Consider the following 15,949-nt stretch of genomic DNA (forward strand, 5'->3'; position numbering starts at 1 on the left):
AGCTAGAGGAAGCCCGCGCACAGCAATGAAGACCCAACGCAGCCAAAAATAAATAAACACATACATAAATAAATGTATTTTTTTTAAAAAAGACTACAAACTTTGAGCCTCTCCCAAAACAGTTTGATGATAAAAATACTACTATCTTCTGCCTCTGTGACTTCGGCAAGTTGTTACACCTCTCTGAACTTTAGTTTGCTATCAGTCAGGGTAAGGGGAAAAAGCAGCATTTCGGATTCCTGTGAGAGCGAAATGAGGTCAAATGAGCTGATGTGTATCAGTGCCTACCACGGGGCTTGGCACCAGTATATTTTGTTTGTTTGTTTTGCATGTCCCCTGCATTGGCAGGCAGATTCTTAACCACTGTGCCACCAGGGAAGTCCCTTTGCACCAATATTCATCTTCTGTTTGTATTAGCATACAACTCAAACAACTGTGAGAAAGGGGGGAAGACTTCTAGTTGACAAGAAACACAGTGTTATCTGCTTGCTCCTAAATTTTGTAAACAAAGAATTCCTGTCAGAACCACAGGTGTTGTATTAGAAATGTTAATTATGAGTTGAGCATTTGGACCATTTGTAATAAATACCCTTCAAAGCTTACACTTTGAGAACCAATTCTTACGGACTAAAAGAAATGCAAGGACAAATGTGCCTTAGAACTTACAATTAATCACCTGAGGCAGATAGAAGTAAAATACAGCAGAGGACTTAGGTCTTTTGATTCTGAAAGTATTACTCTTTCCACCTGGGGTAGCTGCGGTTGTGGAAAGATAGATCACTCAATTCTGAGTCAGGAAACCCCAGCTTAAGGTCAACAAAGTTCAGGTACTTTCTGTAGCTGTGACCTTGCTGAAGTAACTTAACCTCTATGTACCTCAGTTTCCTCATCTATAAAGAAAATAATGATCTTTCTTAGGGGTTTATTAAGGTTAAATGAATTAAGGTATGTGGAAGTGTTTTAAAATTTTGTAAATAAAAAAAGCAGTGTATCAAATTTGAAATTATATCAAAATATAAAGTTACCAAATGACATTAATAACAAAAACACCCAGGAAGAGAAGGGTAGGAACCCAGGCAGATCTGGGGTTCTAAATAAAGAGCAGAATAGTCCTATCAAGTTGTTGCTGAATCAGTCTTTATGTCACTCTGTTTAGTATTCACCTCCCAGAGAGAGGGTTTACTTAGTGTGGCCGACATTAGGCGCTCTGCCTTCAGGGGATTATGGGCACCTGGATTGAGGTCCCACCAAATTGTATCTCATATAAGAGTGTAGTTCCTGCAGAGCAAAATCAGCATGCTATGGCAAGAAAAAGGGGAAATGGGTGCTGGGCAGGCATCAACATCAAGCAGATGCCTAAAGAACAGTGCAGACGTAAGCATCCTCTGTGTGCATATAAGAATTTTATAACAGAGGCAGAAGAGAATACTTTTAAGAATCAGTAATGGCTGGGCTTCCCTGGTGGCACAGTGGTTAAGAATCCACCTGCCAATGCAGGGGACACAGGTTTGAGCCCTGGTCCGGGAAGATCCCTCATGCCGCGGAGCAACTAAGCCCGCAAGCCACAACTACTGAGCCTGCGCTCTAGAGCCCGCAGGCCACAGCTACTGAGCCCGCGTGCCACAACTACTGAAGCCCGCGTGCTTAGAGCCCGTGCTCTGCAACAAGAGAAGCCACCCAATGAGAAGCCCGCGCACCGCAACGAAGAGTAGCCCCTGCTTGCCGCAACTAGAGAAAAGTCCGCGCGCAGCAACGAAGACCCAACGCAGCTAAAAATGAAAATAAATAAATTTTTTAAAAAAGAAAGAATCAGTAATGGCTAATATACTAGGAATTTTGTTTGTGAAACTTCATTCAGCTGTATGTATACCTATGATATATGAACTTTTCAGTATGTATAGTTTACTTAAACAGCTTAACTTTTGCCGTGTGTAAATATTTGCAAATATATATTACATGCTGAGTTAAGAGCTGTCAGCTCATGCTAATGTGTATAACCTATTGAAATGCTCACTTTTAGTTCTGTGCACATGTAGCCTTCAGCAGCTCCCATAGATAGGTCAAGATTTTCTGTGAATTCTGTTGACTGTGTTAAGAGAATATATTTCTTGACGTGGAGGACATTCCTAAAGTGGTAGTTTTGATTAGATAATTTCCTGCATCTGAGGATGAGTTTAAAATTATTTTATGAAGATTTTAACGTGTTTCATATTTTTATCTCCTCAACTTGCTGCTATTTTCTTATCTAACACACAGAATCTCACAGAGCAAAGACCTATTCCCCCCAGCCCCACAGATTTTAAGGTAAAATAGGATTAAAGAAAAGAAAGAACACATTAGATATCCTTTGAGTTATAGGGGGGTTTTTTGAAGTGTAGTTGATATACAATGTTGTGTTAGTTTCAGGTATCCAGGAAAGTGATTCGTTTATACACACGCATAGATATAGATATAGATATGTTCTTTTTCAGATTCTTTTCCATTATAGGTTATTAAGGTATTGAATGTAGTTCCCTGTGTTATACATATACAGTTGGTCCTTGTTGTTTACGTATTTTATATATAGTAGTATGTATCTGCTAATCCCAAACTCCTAATTTGTCCCTCCCTCCCCCTTTCCCCTTTGGTAATCATAAGTTTATTTTCTATGTCTGTGAGTCTGTTTCTGTTTTGTAAATAATTTATTTGTATCATTGTTTTAGATTCTACATATAAGTGATACCATGTGATATTTGTCTTTCTCTGACTTACTTCACTTAGTATGATCATCTCTAGGTCCATCCATGTTGCTGAAATGGCATTATTTCATTCTTTTTTATGGCTGGCAATATTTGAGTTATAGTTTTCATTCTGTTTGTAGGAAGAATGTTTCACCACTTTGTCTGTCACCTTCTGTTTAAATGTGTGCAGCACACGTGGTGAGAACGTGTGGCCCCAGGGAGGTCTTGCAGGGAAGGTAAGAGATTCCCCAGCAGCTGTAGGATGCAGATGGAGCTTTCGTTTGGCAGAACAGCTCTTAGTGTACAAGGTGTCATTAAAATACAGTTTCCATAAATGAACACCTAGTGGTGGCTCCTTTATACTGTAAGGAAAGTGATGTGTTCTTGGTTTGTGTCCTGTAGATTCTGCCGTTCTTGCATTGCTACCAGTCTCAAGAACAATAAGTGGACCTGTCCTTACTGCCGGGCATATCTTCCTTCTGAAGGAGTTCCAGCAACTGATGTAGCCAAGAAAATGAAATCCAAGTTCCAGAATTGCACCGAGTGTGACACCCTGGTATGTGACCCTGCCTTTGCTCATAGTTACCGGCTTAGAACTCTGAGAAAATTGTTTTGCAGCCAGTCATTTCACCTACGCCTTTGACCTCATCCTACCCCAACTTTCCAAAGTTTATTGTCTCAGCCTCTCTTCCTTTCCTCTGGTTTCCTATGTATGGGCTGCTGGACAGCAGTCACCTGATGCCGACCATCGCCTAATTTTTCAAACAAATGCTTTCATTGACCACCTCCATTCCCTCTCTTCCCATTACTCCCATGACCCCCTATTATGTGGCCTCCATTCCTGCTATGCTGTTGCAGCCCACCCAATGAATAGCTTTATTTTCAATTCCAGTGGCATAATTCCATCTCTACTGTTCTGGGCTTTGCAGTATTTATCTCCCTCCTTGTTGCAGTTTTCCTCCGTTGTTACTATGCTAGCCTGGTTAGATCATGTGAGGTCTTAGAAGCTGTGACAAAGATTCTAGATTTATCTTAAATGCAATAGTGAGTCATAGAAAAAGTATAAGCTTTTGATCAGGTTTATATTTTTAAGATATCACTGTAGCATGTGAGTGGAAAATGGTTTGGAGGGGGCAAAAGCAGAATTGGTGAAGCCAATTTAGTGGATTTTAGGATAGGTGTTAAGGAAGCTGGGTTAGGGTAATAGCATGAGGTATGGAATAAGAAGTTGTTTCAAGGTGTATTCTGGAGAGGGATTGAAGGAAATTGATAATTAACTGGATGTGGAGGTGAGTGACAGTCAGGTATCAAAATGCTCCCCAAGCTTCTGAGATGAGTAGGTGAAGGTGCTAATATGGCGAGCAAATTTTGAGAAGAATCCACAAAGTTAAGTCTTAGATACATTAAATTTGAACTGCTAACGGAAGGATATTTAGGTATTACCAGTCTAGAGTTCAAAAGAGAGATCGTGTACTGAAGATCTAAATTTCTCTAGAGAACCTTTCTTGATTGTTCATCTAAAATATAGCCTGTTACACTTTCTCTTAGCAGTCTGTGCTTTCTCTTCATAGCACTTATCACCATTTGTAATTATGCTTTTGTGAATTTTAAAATTTAATGTCCATTATCCATTATCTCCACAAGATTCCATGAGGGTAAGGACCATGACTATTTTATTGACAGCTGTATACCCAGCACTTTGAAGAGTGACTGGCACATAATAAATGCTCAATGCATTTTTGAATAATTTGTAAGACTCAAAAATCTATTCGTGGCTGCCTGATTACGGAATCCATGCATGGTCTTTGGAGTCAGACATCCTGGGATTAAACACTAATTCTCTCCCTTACTCTTTGTGATTTGGGGCAAGTTATTAATCTAAGTTTTTGTTTGACTCTTTTAAATTGAGGGGAAAAGGTAATGCTCGTGTCACAGAGTGGTTGTAAAGGTAAACAACAAAATGTAAGTGGCTTTTAGTACCGTGGAACATAGTAAATGCTCAAAATCAATAGCTTTTCACATTCTTAATATCATTACTGATTATTTTTACTTTGCTATTTTGCCATCATTTAAAATTCAACATGCACAAAATCAAACTCAGGGTATTATTTTGTCTTCCAGTTCTTTATCCCACCTTTGGTACCTGTCAGAAACAAGAGCATTCTCTCAGTTATCCTGGGTGGAGATCCCCTTCCTTTTTTCACCCCCCTGCGTTTCTGATTATTCACAAGTATTTTGATCTTTCCTTTGAGGTATTTCTTGTATCTGTCTCTTCCTCTTGTCAGGAATACTGCCATTGCTTCTATAGCCATTTTCAACTCTTCTTACTGTTCAGAGTCCTCCTTACCTCCCTTCCATGAGCCTGGCTTTAGTATTCCAGTCCCCAGTATCCAACGGTTTCCTGTCTGCTTGTCTTCACATCTTTTGTTTGTTTGTTTTTCCTCCATTAGATGATAAGCACCTTTAGCGCAAGCTCAGTGGCTTGTGCTTCTTCTGCCACCTCTGACAATGGCTTTCACAGTTTTGTGTCTGGGGTAGACGCTTTAGGAATTTATTAATTCATCTGTCAGGACATAGTCCCCAGATTGCTAATTTATATGAGCAATGTGTCTCTTTGTTGATCAAGGAATATAAAGAAGAAGAAAGAAACTTTTAACAAAAGTCATAAGAAGATGAGAGAGCACTGATGTGCAAAGTTGGATGTTAAAAGTTTTAAAACAGTGTGTTGTTGTTGTTGTTGTTGTTTTAATTAATTAATTAAGTAATTATTTTTGGCTGCGTTGGGTCTTCGTTGCTGCGTGCGGGCTTTCTTTAGTTGCCGAGCGGAGCTACTCTTCGTTGCAGTGCGTGGGCTTCTCATTGCGGTGGCTTCTCTTGTTGTGGGACAAGGGCTCTAGGCACGTGGGCTTCAGTAGTTGTGGCACATGGGCTCTAGGGTGTAGGCTCAGCAGCTGTGGCACATGGGCTTAGCTGCTCCGTGGCAAGCGGGATCTTCCCAGACCCGTGTCCCCTGCATTGACAGGCGGATTCTTAACCACTGCACCACCAGGGAAGTCCCAAACAGTCTGTTTTAAGACAGATGCCTAGATCGGTCCTAGCTTTTACATCTTTTTAGATGGATAGTTATAAAGCAAGGATTTGTTCTTACTTTTCCATTTGCTTATTTATTTATTTGTTTGTTTGTTTATTTATGGCTTCGTTGGGTCTTCATTGCTGTGTGCGGGCTTTCTCTAGTTGCGGCGAGCGGGAGCTACTCTTTGTTGTGGCTCGCAGGCTCTAGAGTGCAGGCTCAGTAGTTGTGGCACATGGGCTTAGTTGCTCTGCGGCATGTGGGATCTTCCCGGACCAGGGATCGAAACCGTGTCTCCTGAATTGGCAGGTGGATTCTTAACCACTGTGCCACCAGGGAAGCCCCCCATTTGCTTTTATTGTTGTCTTTTGTGACAGTTATAACTGTTTTCTTGACATGGTAGATTTCATGTCTGAGGTTTAACTTCCATAGCTTGGGCAAAATGAAGCAGGGTGGGTCGGCCACCTTACAGCTGTACAGAGCTTCCTTTAGCACAAGATCTTATCAGAGTTTCTAATGACACATTTAGTAGAGTATGTGTTATTTAGCAACAGATCCCTCATAGTTAGGAAATCTGAATGTATATCTGGAAGGACAAGGGTTCTTTATTCTGCCTTGATAAAAATGGACTGCAGTAGCTGTCCTTTATGTTTGCTCTTAATGGGTCCATTAAGTATACTGTATATTGTGAATTCATGTAATACTACTGGATGTATTATAAAGCCATGGTATTTATATCTTTCCCTGAAGCACAGGGTTTCTTTTTACTTACTCTGGACATCTATCTATTTATTCTAAAATCCATCTATTTATTTATTTATTTATTTATTTATTTATTCTAAAATCCATCTATTTATTCTTTTTACCTCTTTGTTTTTCTTTCTTTCTATCTCTCTTTTTACTTTTTTCCTTTCCTTCCTTTCACTCTTTTCCCCTCCCCTTTTTCTTCCTTACTTCCTTCTTTCCATCACTGATTTAGGTAATAGTATCCAAAAAAAGTAAATTTGATTTAATACACATCTTTGCACTTTAAAAAACATATACTTTCTAAAAGAACCAAATTCAAGAACTCAGCTTTTGGGTCTTCTCGTTGTAAGAAAGTTTTAAAATAGTGTTTTTCTTGGGACTTCCCTGCCAGTCCAGTGGTTAAGACTCCGCGCTCCCAATGCAGGGGGTGCGGGTTCAATCCCTGGTCAGGGAACAAAGATCCCACATGCCATGCGATGTGGCCAAAAAAAAAAATTACTTAAAATAGTGTTATTCTTGATAATGCCTTAAATTGGTTGTACTATTATCATGACTGCATCTTTTAATCAACTGACCCCACACTATGACCTTATTTGAAATAAGGAAAGCAATAAAGCTGGGTCACAAAAGATTTCATTGACTGAAATGAACCCCTTTTCAACAGTGAGCTTATTTTAATCTGCTTTTGTATAGGTTTGCCTCAGTGAAATGAGGGCACACATAAGAACATGTCAGAAGTACATAGATAAGTATGGACCACTACAAGAACTTGGAGAGACAGCAACAAGGTTTGTTTCAGTACAATTTAGTTTAATGCTAAATTTGAGACGCTTATAAAGAACTTAATGAGCCAGAAAGCTTAACATTTTTGTCCTGAAAATATGTATGTAGTTATGTTTTGGCTTCTAACCATAATACCTATTATTGGTAATCATTTGTTAATGGGAATAATTACAGAAGAATTTTGTTCTCTCTGCTTTAAAAACTTTGTATGGGGAGAACCAACTGAACACTGGAGAGATTGTGGAAACTTCCTCAGACAAGTTTATATGGAGGAAGATACAAAAATAGAAAGCAGAACTGTTCAATTTCTGCTAGGCTTTATTTTGTGACTAATAGAGTCCTGAAGTAGATGACGGCTTAGAGCTTGTTGTCTTTACTTTTCCATCACCTCCTCTCAGTTCCCCAGCTCATTCTTTCTCATTTTGCTGGTTTCTCTTTAGAAGGGACGAAGTGACATCTCAGTATGTATTCTAACAAGAAAGAACAGGCGTGGGGCAGGCATTCTGAATCCTATACCTGTTTTCTGGGCAATCTTATATGGGGCTGGAGGAAGGATAAAGGTGGCTATTAGGTGTAATGGAGGATATTGATCATCAATTATTTTTTCTTTAAAAAAAAAAAAAGAAAGAAATCTGGGTTATTACTCACCTGATGGGGAGAGGAATTAAAAAGTTTGGCATATGCCTCTGCTAAAGAAATAAATGATTTGTGTTCTCCTGCATAGGGATGATGGTTTTGAAACCATTAAATCTTCTTATGAACGCAGCTATCCAAAGAGGTATTCAGTATAATTTCTTCTTTTCTCCTGAAGATAAATGTTAGTTCTGCTTATTTTAAGAAAACGCATGTATAGCCCAGGGATAGATACCCAATATTTTGTAATAACCTATAAGGGAAGAGAATCTGAAAAAGAATATATATGTATTTTATATATATATATAACTGAATCACTGTGCTATGCACCTGAAACTAACACAACATTGTAAATCAACTGTACTTAAATAAAAATGTTTAAAAAAAGAAAATACACTACTCAAAATATAACTTAAATTTCCTAACCCAAAAGTCTAAATGATCACCCCATTCCTCTCGTTTTACTGGAGATTACTTTGCAAATATACCTTTTATTATAGGATTATACCATTCTGTTAAATTGTAGGTGAGTATTTTAGCTCTAGGCAGAGTATGAATTCTCTGTGGTTTGATTGTAAGGTTGATAGGCTTTATGAAAATTTTAAAATATATGAAACCTTATTTAAATACTAATTTCTCCTGCTGGTTAGAATGAAATAATAAAGAATTGAAATAACAGAAAATGAGAAGGGTTGTTGATTGATCAGTATTACAGGATAGATTAGTATTTGCATTTAAGATAGACATCTTTGCTTTATGGAAGAACTTACTACATAATTCAAATTTTAAAAATTCTTATGCAGGGAGCTTGTCCAGAATACAACTCTTGGGGAACAGGAAGTTATATCTACAATGGAAAGTGAGCAAAAAATTCCAAGCCTCCATATTGTCCCTAAGAATTTAAGGCAGCACTGTGCAGTGGAAATATAATGCAGAGCACATATGTAATTTTAAATTCTCTAATAGCCATACTCAAAAAAGTAAAAAGAAACAAGTGAAATTAATTTGTAATATATTTTATTTAACTGAATGTAGCCAAAGTCTTATCCTTTGAACATGTAATCAATATATAAATCATTGAGATATTTTACTTTTTTATGTATATATAAAGCCTTCAAAATTGAGTGTGTGTTTTATACTTCCAGCATATCTCAGTTTGGACTAGCCCAGTAGACACATACCGAATGACTAGTCCTTTGGACAGCACAGATGTGAGGGACAGATACTCCTAGGTGTGCATAAGGATGTAACAAGGTAGTTGCAGGCCGTTTTCCATCCTTCACTGGATGCTAATACTGTGAGTTGACACCTTTAGTTATATATGCCAGTGTTGTTAGATATGCTAGTTGGAGAACAAAGTAACACCCCATTCAGATGTTACCTGATTTAGGAAAGGGAGGAAGTAAAAGGGACAGAAGAAGTAACCTAGGCACAGCTGAGTGGTGTGTTCCTCTGTTTCTCAGTTAATGGGGTGCTCAGATTGTACTTCTCTTCCAAAGAAGATAAAGTGCTTCAAGTGCACTATAACTGATTCTCTATCCTGCCCCTGTGAGGTTACACATTTACATTTCTCATGAGAAAAAATTTAGGCACCAAGACTATTATCAGGATTGGAAAAAGAACATCAACTCAGAAAGAATGAGGACTAGAAACTAGATCCACTTACATTCTATTTTTTACCTCTAGTTAAGTGACTACTGTCTAATTATCAACAATTTCAGTAATGTTTGTATTCTATGTAATTTCCAGGTGTGTATGTCCATTTTGTCAGAAGGAATTGGATGAAGACAGCTTGCTGGATCATTGCATTACTCATCACAGATCAGAAAGGAGACCTGTGGTGAGGATTTGTGTTACTATACATTTCTGCAGTGTCTAAATTTGATACACATTAGAAAACGTGGCGTCCTAACCACTGGACCGCCAGGGAGTTCCCCTTATAATTTTCATTTTTGTATAGTTGAGAGGTAAGGCAGGGTGATGATGGATACGTCATCATTTACTTAGCCATTTTACTATTTTAGAACATTTGGATTGGTGACAATTTTTAGGATTTGAATTCACATTCTTGTACATTTAAACTTTTCCTTCTAAAGCACTTTTGAAATTCCTTAAATTGATATTTCTGGGACCAAGAGTGCAAGTTTTTATTAACTCTTGAAATGTGTTCTAAAAAGTTTGAGTCAATTTATATTTGTGTCAGCAATTTATGAGTAAACCACTTTCACCTTAACCTGGCCAAGATTGGGTACATTTATTTATTTATTCAAAAAAAATTTTTTTTGATTTAGGAGAGTGTCTTGAATTACCCAATAAGAGAGTTTTTTACACAGTAATATCCTGTAGCATATTTCTAACTCAGAGAAAAAGGACAAAATAGGATCAACAAAATCAGAGTAGAGACTATTCTTATATGGAAAGAAATTATAAAATTATAGTATGAACACAAATGTATGGACTTTTGAATGTTATAAGGGATAAATTATGCATACACTTATTTTTAAATTATCCAGGCTTAACAGATGTAAAATGATACCTTGAAGAGTTTTTTGAATTTTATTTTAGTTTTATGTTGTATATGTGTACATGTGTATATATGTGTATGTGTGTTTTTCATATATATGAGTTTGGGGTTTTTTTAATTTGTTTTAAGGTTGTTGTTTTTGTTTTTTTTCCATAATATCCTTTTGGAAAGTGGATGAGGTTGAAATGTAAGTATATTAGATAGGTGATTGATGGAGAGATAGCTAGATGGCCCTTACGACAATCCTATGAGATAGATATGATTCTTATCCCCATTTTACAAATGATAAACTGAGGCCCAGAGAGGTTAAGTCTTACGAGGTAAGTCTCATAGCTGGCAAATAAACAGAGCTACAGTTTCAACCCGGTAGTCTAGCTCCAGGGCAGAGACACTGTGCTCCACTAGCAAGTTCAAGACAGAAGTCCTCCCACAGCACAGTCAAAGGAATCTGTTATTCATCCTAATGGCCCAGAGGTTTGGTTCTTGGAATGGCTAGCAAAGAGCTTGATATGTGTTGGGGCAGCAGAGGAGGTTGTCATGGGCTTTTCCTGCTCAAGTTGCTCTGTGGGAGGAACGGGGCTAAGGAGGTGTTTTATGATAGGTCCCTGGGGAACCGTCCTAGAGGAAGCTTGAAGAAAGCATTAGGATAGCATAATAGTGACGACCATTTACTGAGTTCTGGGTGCCTCTTTGCCTTCTCCTAGCAACCCTATGAAGGAGATATTATCGATACAGTCTGAGACCTGACCAGTAGTGCCCGGGGTGCCGCTCTGGCTGGAGGAACACTAGGCACTCTGGACCATGGGCCTCATTACAGCATCCCTCCAGGGCAGGCCCCATATTTGTCCATCCATTGGTACTGTGTACCTGCTCCGCAGAAGTCTAGTGCCGCTCAGTCTGGCCATCAGATTGAAGGTGCCCATGGAAGCTGGGTCTTCTATGATTTAGAGGTCATAGAAGTCACTGAAGAAGGCCGACATAAGGACAGAGATAAACCAGGAATCGTGGAATTTAGTAGTTAAAATGCCTAGGCTTTGCTGGGGCAAAGTGAGAGTAGCATCGACATATATACACTACCGAACGTAAAATAGTTGGCTGGTGGGAAGCAGCAGCATAGCACAGGGAGATTGGCTTGGTGCTTTGCCATGACCTAGAAGGGTGGGATAGGGAGGGTGGAGGGAGGGGATGTGGGGACACGTGTATGCATATGGCTGATTCACTTTGTTGTGCAACTGAAACTAACATGGTATTGTGAAGCGATTCTACTTCAATAAAGTTCTATTAAAAATAATAATAATAATTTGTATATCTGGAGTTATGTACAACATATTATTAAAATTAATCCCACCTGCTTCCTTTTAGTTTTTGTAATGTGGCTACTCAAAAAATAAAATTATATGTGTGGCTTCTGTTACATTTGTATTGAACAGCAATGCCCTGGGTCGGCGGGGCGGAAAGCCTAGGCTTTGGAGGAGATAAGCTTTGGTGCAAATCGCAGAAAATCCCATTAACCTCTTTGCCTCTGTTTCATCATTTGTAAAATGGAGATGATGATAATGAGGATGCCTTTTTCACAGGGTAGTAGTAAATGAGTCAGGTGATGGTGCCGGGTTACTACCATTTTTGCAGCTATATCAAATCAAGGCTAGAGCAGATTTCTCAGAGGAAGCCATGTACTCTCACAGTTGGGGAGCCCAAGCTGGGAGAGGTGGAGGAGGTGAAGTAAATTTTACCACAAGACCAGGATGCTATCAAGGCCTTCAGGCAGGAACAGATTGCTCAGAAAAGCCATGGTTCTGTAATACACCAGGGCTGTGTAAAAGTGGTCTCTGGAACAGAAAACCTTCAGGTTTCCTGTGTTAGTGTTTCTTGCTGAAGTGTAGAAGCTTAAGACACATGCACTCTGACGCATCTAGTGCCACTAGAAGTCTGGAAAAACCCTGTGGTTAGGAAAAGGCTGGATGCAGATACTGTGGCAGGGCTGGGGTCACATGCTTAGGGATCCTCTGGGGGCACGTAGGTGAAAACACCTGGTGGAATCCTTGGATGAGGAGGGCTGAGTCCAAGGCTGCTTCTGGATTGATGTGGAAGTTAACAAGGAATTCTTGCTCTAAAGGACTGAATTGCTGTGTTTGCCTTCAGATAAGATCAGTGACACCATCTGACTTACCAGATGTACGACGTTTCAGGGCAGTTAGAGATTTGGGCAAATGATTCTGCCTTCCAGATAGAATTAGATAATTCAGAGGTCAAACCACAAGCAACTAAATCTTTTCTTTCTGAGTTGCTGAAGCAAACAGGGGTAGTAGGTTATGAACATCAAGGAATTTTGACTGTTCTCATGTGCAACCTTCAGAACATCTCCTTTTTGTCACACAGTAATTATATTCTGCCATGTTTTTTTTCTTTTTGAAAAATTATATCTATGGAATATTGGACTCAAAAAAGGCAAATGACACACACACAGCATGCTTCAGATTGAATTATGAGACCACTCTTGAGAGAAATTTAATATTTTATCTTATAAAGGGAAGACGTTTCAGCAAGAACCACACTTTCTGGCTCTTCTCTCTTTCCAGTGTTTTCTTTCACTGGTTGGTTCTTTTTGTGTGTGTGCTTCCTGCCCCCCCGCCCCTCCCCACTCTGCCTGGCATGTGGGATCTTAGTTCCCCAACCAGGGATTGAACCTGCGCCCCCTGCAGTGGAAGCGTGGAGTCTTAACCACTGGACTGCTAAGGAAGTCCCCAATGGTTGGTTCTTATTTATCCTTTAGAACTCAACTTAAATTTCACTTCTCTGACACCCAAATTAATTTCAGCTCTTGCTTTTCTCCCCTTTTTTCTCATTTATCACAATTCGTTAATTGTGTATTTGTGTCTGCCTCTGCCTCCAAATTATTAGGTTCATGAAGCCATAGAACTTAATTTCTTTGTTCAGCACTGCATGCCCAGCTCTTGGCAGAGAACCTAGCACATAGTAGGATGTAGTGATATGAAAAATAGGATATTTTAAAAATCATATTTCCATTCACACAGGTTCAAAGGTAGTCTTATTTTCTGCCTTGATCCTGAGGTTCATTCCTTATGGGAAGGGACAGGACTTCAGTTGGTTTGGAATTAAAAGCTGTAGTGACAAGAGCCTGAGCCCTCATTCCCACAGCAGTTTATTTCCGTGGGTATTCAGAATACCTGTGGCTGGACTGGGCAGTGGAAGTGTATATGCATAAACGTGTTAGAAGGAGAAAATCTTCATTAGATATGCTTCCAAACTCCTATTAAATTAGATGTGCCATCTGGTACCTTAAGTTTGGTTGCATATTTGTCTATAATTATTTTCAGTGCATGTCTCTTTTGGCATTGGATTCCGTTATCTTTAATTTCTTCCCCAAATGGTATTTACCATTACATAGAAAGTGTCCTGTGATTGGCTGAGTTGCTGTGGGAGTTAATCGAAACCACAGATAGAGCTGGGTGTCCATTGTAATAGATGCTCCAAAGGATTGAGGTTAGTGGTAGCTTCTAATATGGTGGCTATTATTTACCCATTGCGTTCACTGTCATATAAAGTCCATGCCGAGGTGAGGCCAACATCCTTTTTTTTTAATTGAAGTACAGATGATGTACAATATTATATAAGTTACAGGGGTAGGTATATAATATAGTGATTCACAATTTTTAAAGGTTATATTCCATTTATAATTATTATAAAATATTGGCCATAATACCAATATATGGGATATATGTTGTAAAATATATCCTTGTAGCTTATTTTATATATAATAGTTTGTACCCCTTAATCCCCTACCTCTTAATCCTCTACCCCTATGTTACCCCTCCCCTTCCCCTACTGGTAACCACTAGTTTGTTCTCTATGTCTGTGAGTCTGCTTCTTTTTTGTTATATTCACTAGTTTGTTGTAATTTTTTTAGATTCCACATATAAGTGATATCGTACAGAATTTGTCTTTCTCTGACTGACTTATTTCCCTTAGCATAATACCCTCCAAGTCCATCCATGTTGCTGCAAATGGCAAGATTTCCTTTTTTATGGCTGAATAGTATTCCACTGTATATATGTGTGTGTGTGTGTGTGTGTGTGTGTATATATATATATATATATATATATATATATATATATATATATACACCATAACTTCTTTATCCATTCATCTGTTGATGGACACTTAGGTTGTTTCTATTATTAAAATATTTCTTGGTCTCAGCTCTGTTCTCACTATGTAGGGGTCTCAGGGTAGATTGAGTGCTATTTTGGGATAGCCATGTTGTCAATTAACCAAGATAGCTAGAATGTAAGGAAATCATTAATTATTATAAAGCAATAATAATTTAAATGATGTAATTTTATTTAAAATAAGACATTAAGATTAATCAAGTAGAGCAAAATTTTAAAATGGACCTTATTTATAGAAGTTGAGCATATTGAAACTGGGACCCCCCCCATAAAATAATAAGAAAGAAAAGAATTATGTAAAGATCTCATTTAAATTTAGAGCAAAACATCATCCAAGCTGATAAATTAGACTCTGTTATAATATGAAAAGGACATTGGATTGTCTAGTAGAGGCCTAGATTCCAGCTCTGATACTTGAAGTGGTGTAGATTTAAGCTAATATTTTTCCTCTCTGAAATTGGGTTTATCAACCCAATCATCAAATAAAGGTGATAATTCACTGGGTTTCTGTGAGAATCAAATGAGAATACCACCTCATTTATTGCCTAACATATACTTGACACTCAGTAATGATTCTGCATCTCATTTTTAAAAATGAATACACGAAGAAATACAATTTAAAAAAAACCTATGTTAAGATGTAATAAAGTGGTATATATTAAAAAAAAGAGTCATTTATATTAGCCATTTGAGAATTACAAATTAAAACCATGATGAGATACCACTACATGCCTATGAAAACAACTAAAATAGAAAAATGTTGACAGTAACTAACGCTGATGAGAATGAGGAAAAACTAGATAATTCACTCATTGCTTGTGGGAATGTAAAATGGTCCAACCATTTACAAACAAAATAGTTTGGCAGTTTTTTACAAAGTTAACTATAACACTAACCCAGCAATCACACTCCTAGAAATTAATCCTAGAAAAAATGAAAATATGTTTACGCAAAACATCTATGCACAGATGTTCATTGCAGCTCTATTTGTAGCAGCCCAAAACAACAAATGTCCTTCAAAGGTAAATGGATAACTGTGGTACATCCATACCATGGAATACTACTCAGCAGTAAAAAGGAAGGAACTATATTGATGCACTCAACAATTTGGATGAATGCCAAGGCCATTATGCTTAGTGAAAAAAAACCAGTCTTAAAAGTTCTGGAGGGCTTCCCTGGTAGTGCAGTGGTTGAGAATCCGCCTGCCGATGCAGGGGACACGGGTTCGTGCCCCGGTCCGGGAAGATCCCACATGCCACAGAGTGGCTGGGCCCGTGAGCCA

The 15,949-nt window shown here is 38.3% G+C and overlaps 1 protein-coding gene across 2 annotated transcripts in view; it reads left to right on the forward strand.

Annotated features, from left to right (window-relative positions):
• The window catches only part of RNF125 (ring finger protein 125), a 41,056-nt gene that overhangs the window by 15,967 nt on the left and 9,140 nt on the right, over window positions 1–15,949 (forward strand). For both annotated transcript variants that reach the window (XM_028480335.2, XM_007130537.4), the window contains exons 2-4: window positions 3,123–3,276; window positions 7,231–7,325; window positions 9,703–9,793. In XM_028480335.2, coding sequence (XP_028336136.1) covers window positions 3,123–3,276; window positions 7,231–7,325; window positions 9,703–9,793 — 340 coding nt within the window. The remainder of the gene's footprint in view (window positions 1–3,122; window positions 3,277–7,230; window positions 7,326–9,702; window positions 9,794–15,949) is intronic.

Source organism: Physeter macrocephalus, chromosome 19, assembly GCF_002837175.3.
Source record: "Physeter macrocephalus isolate SW-GA chromosome 19, ASM283717v5, whole genome shotgun sequence".
Taxonomy (NCBI): Eukaryota; Metazoa; Chordata; class Mammalia; order Artiodactyla; family Physeteridae; genus Physeter; species Physeter macrocephalus.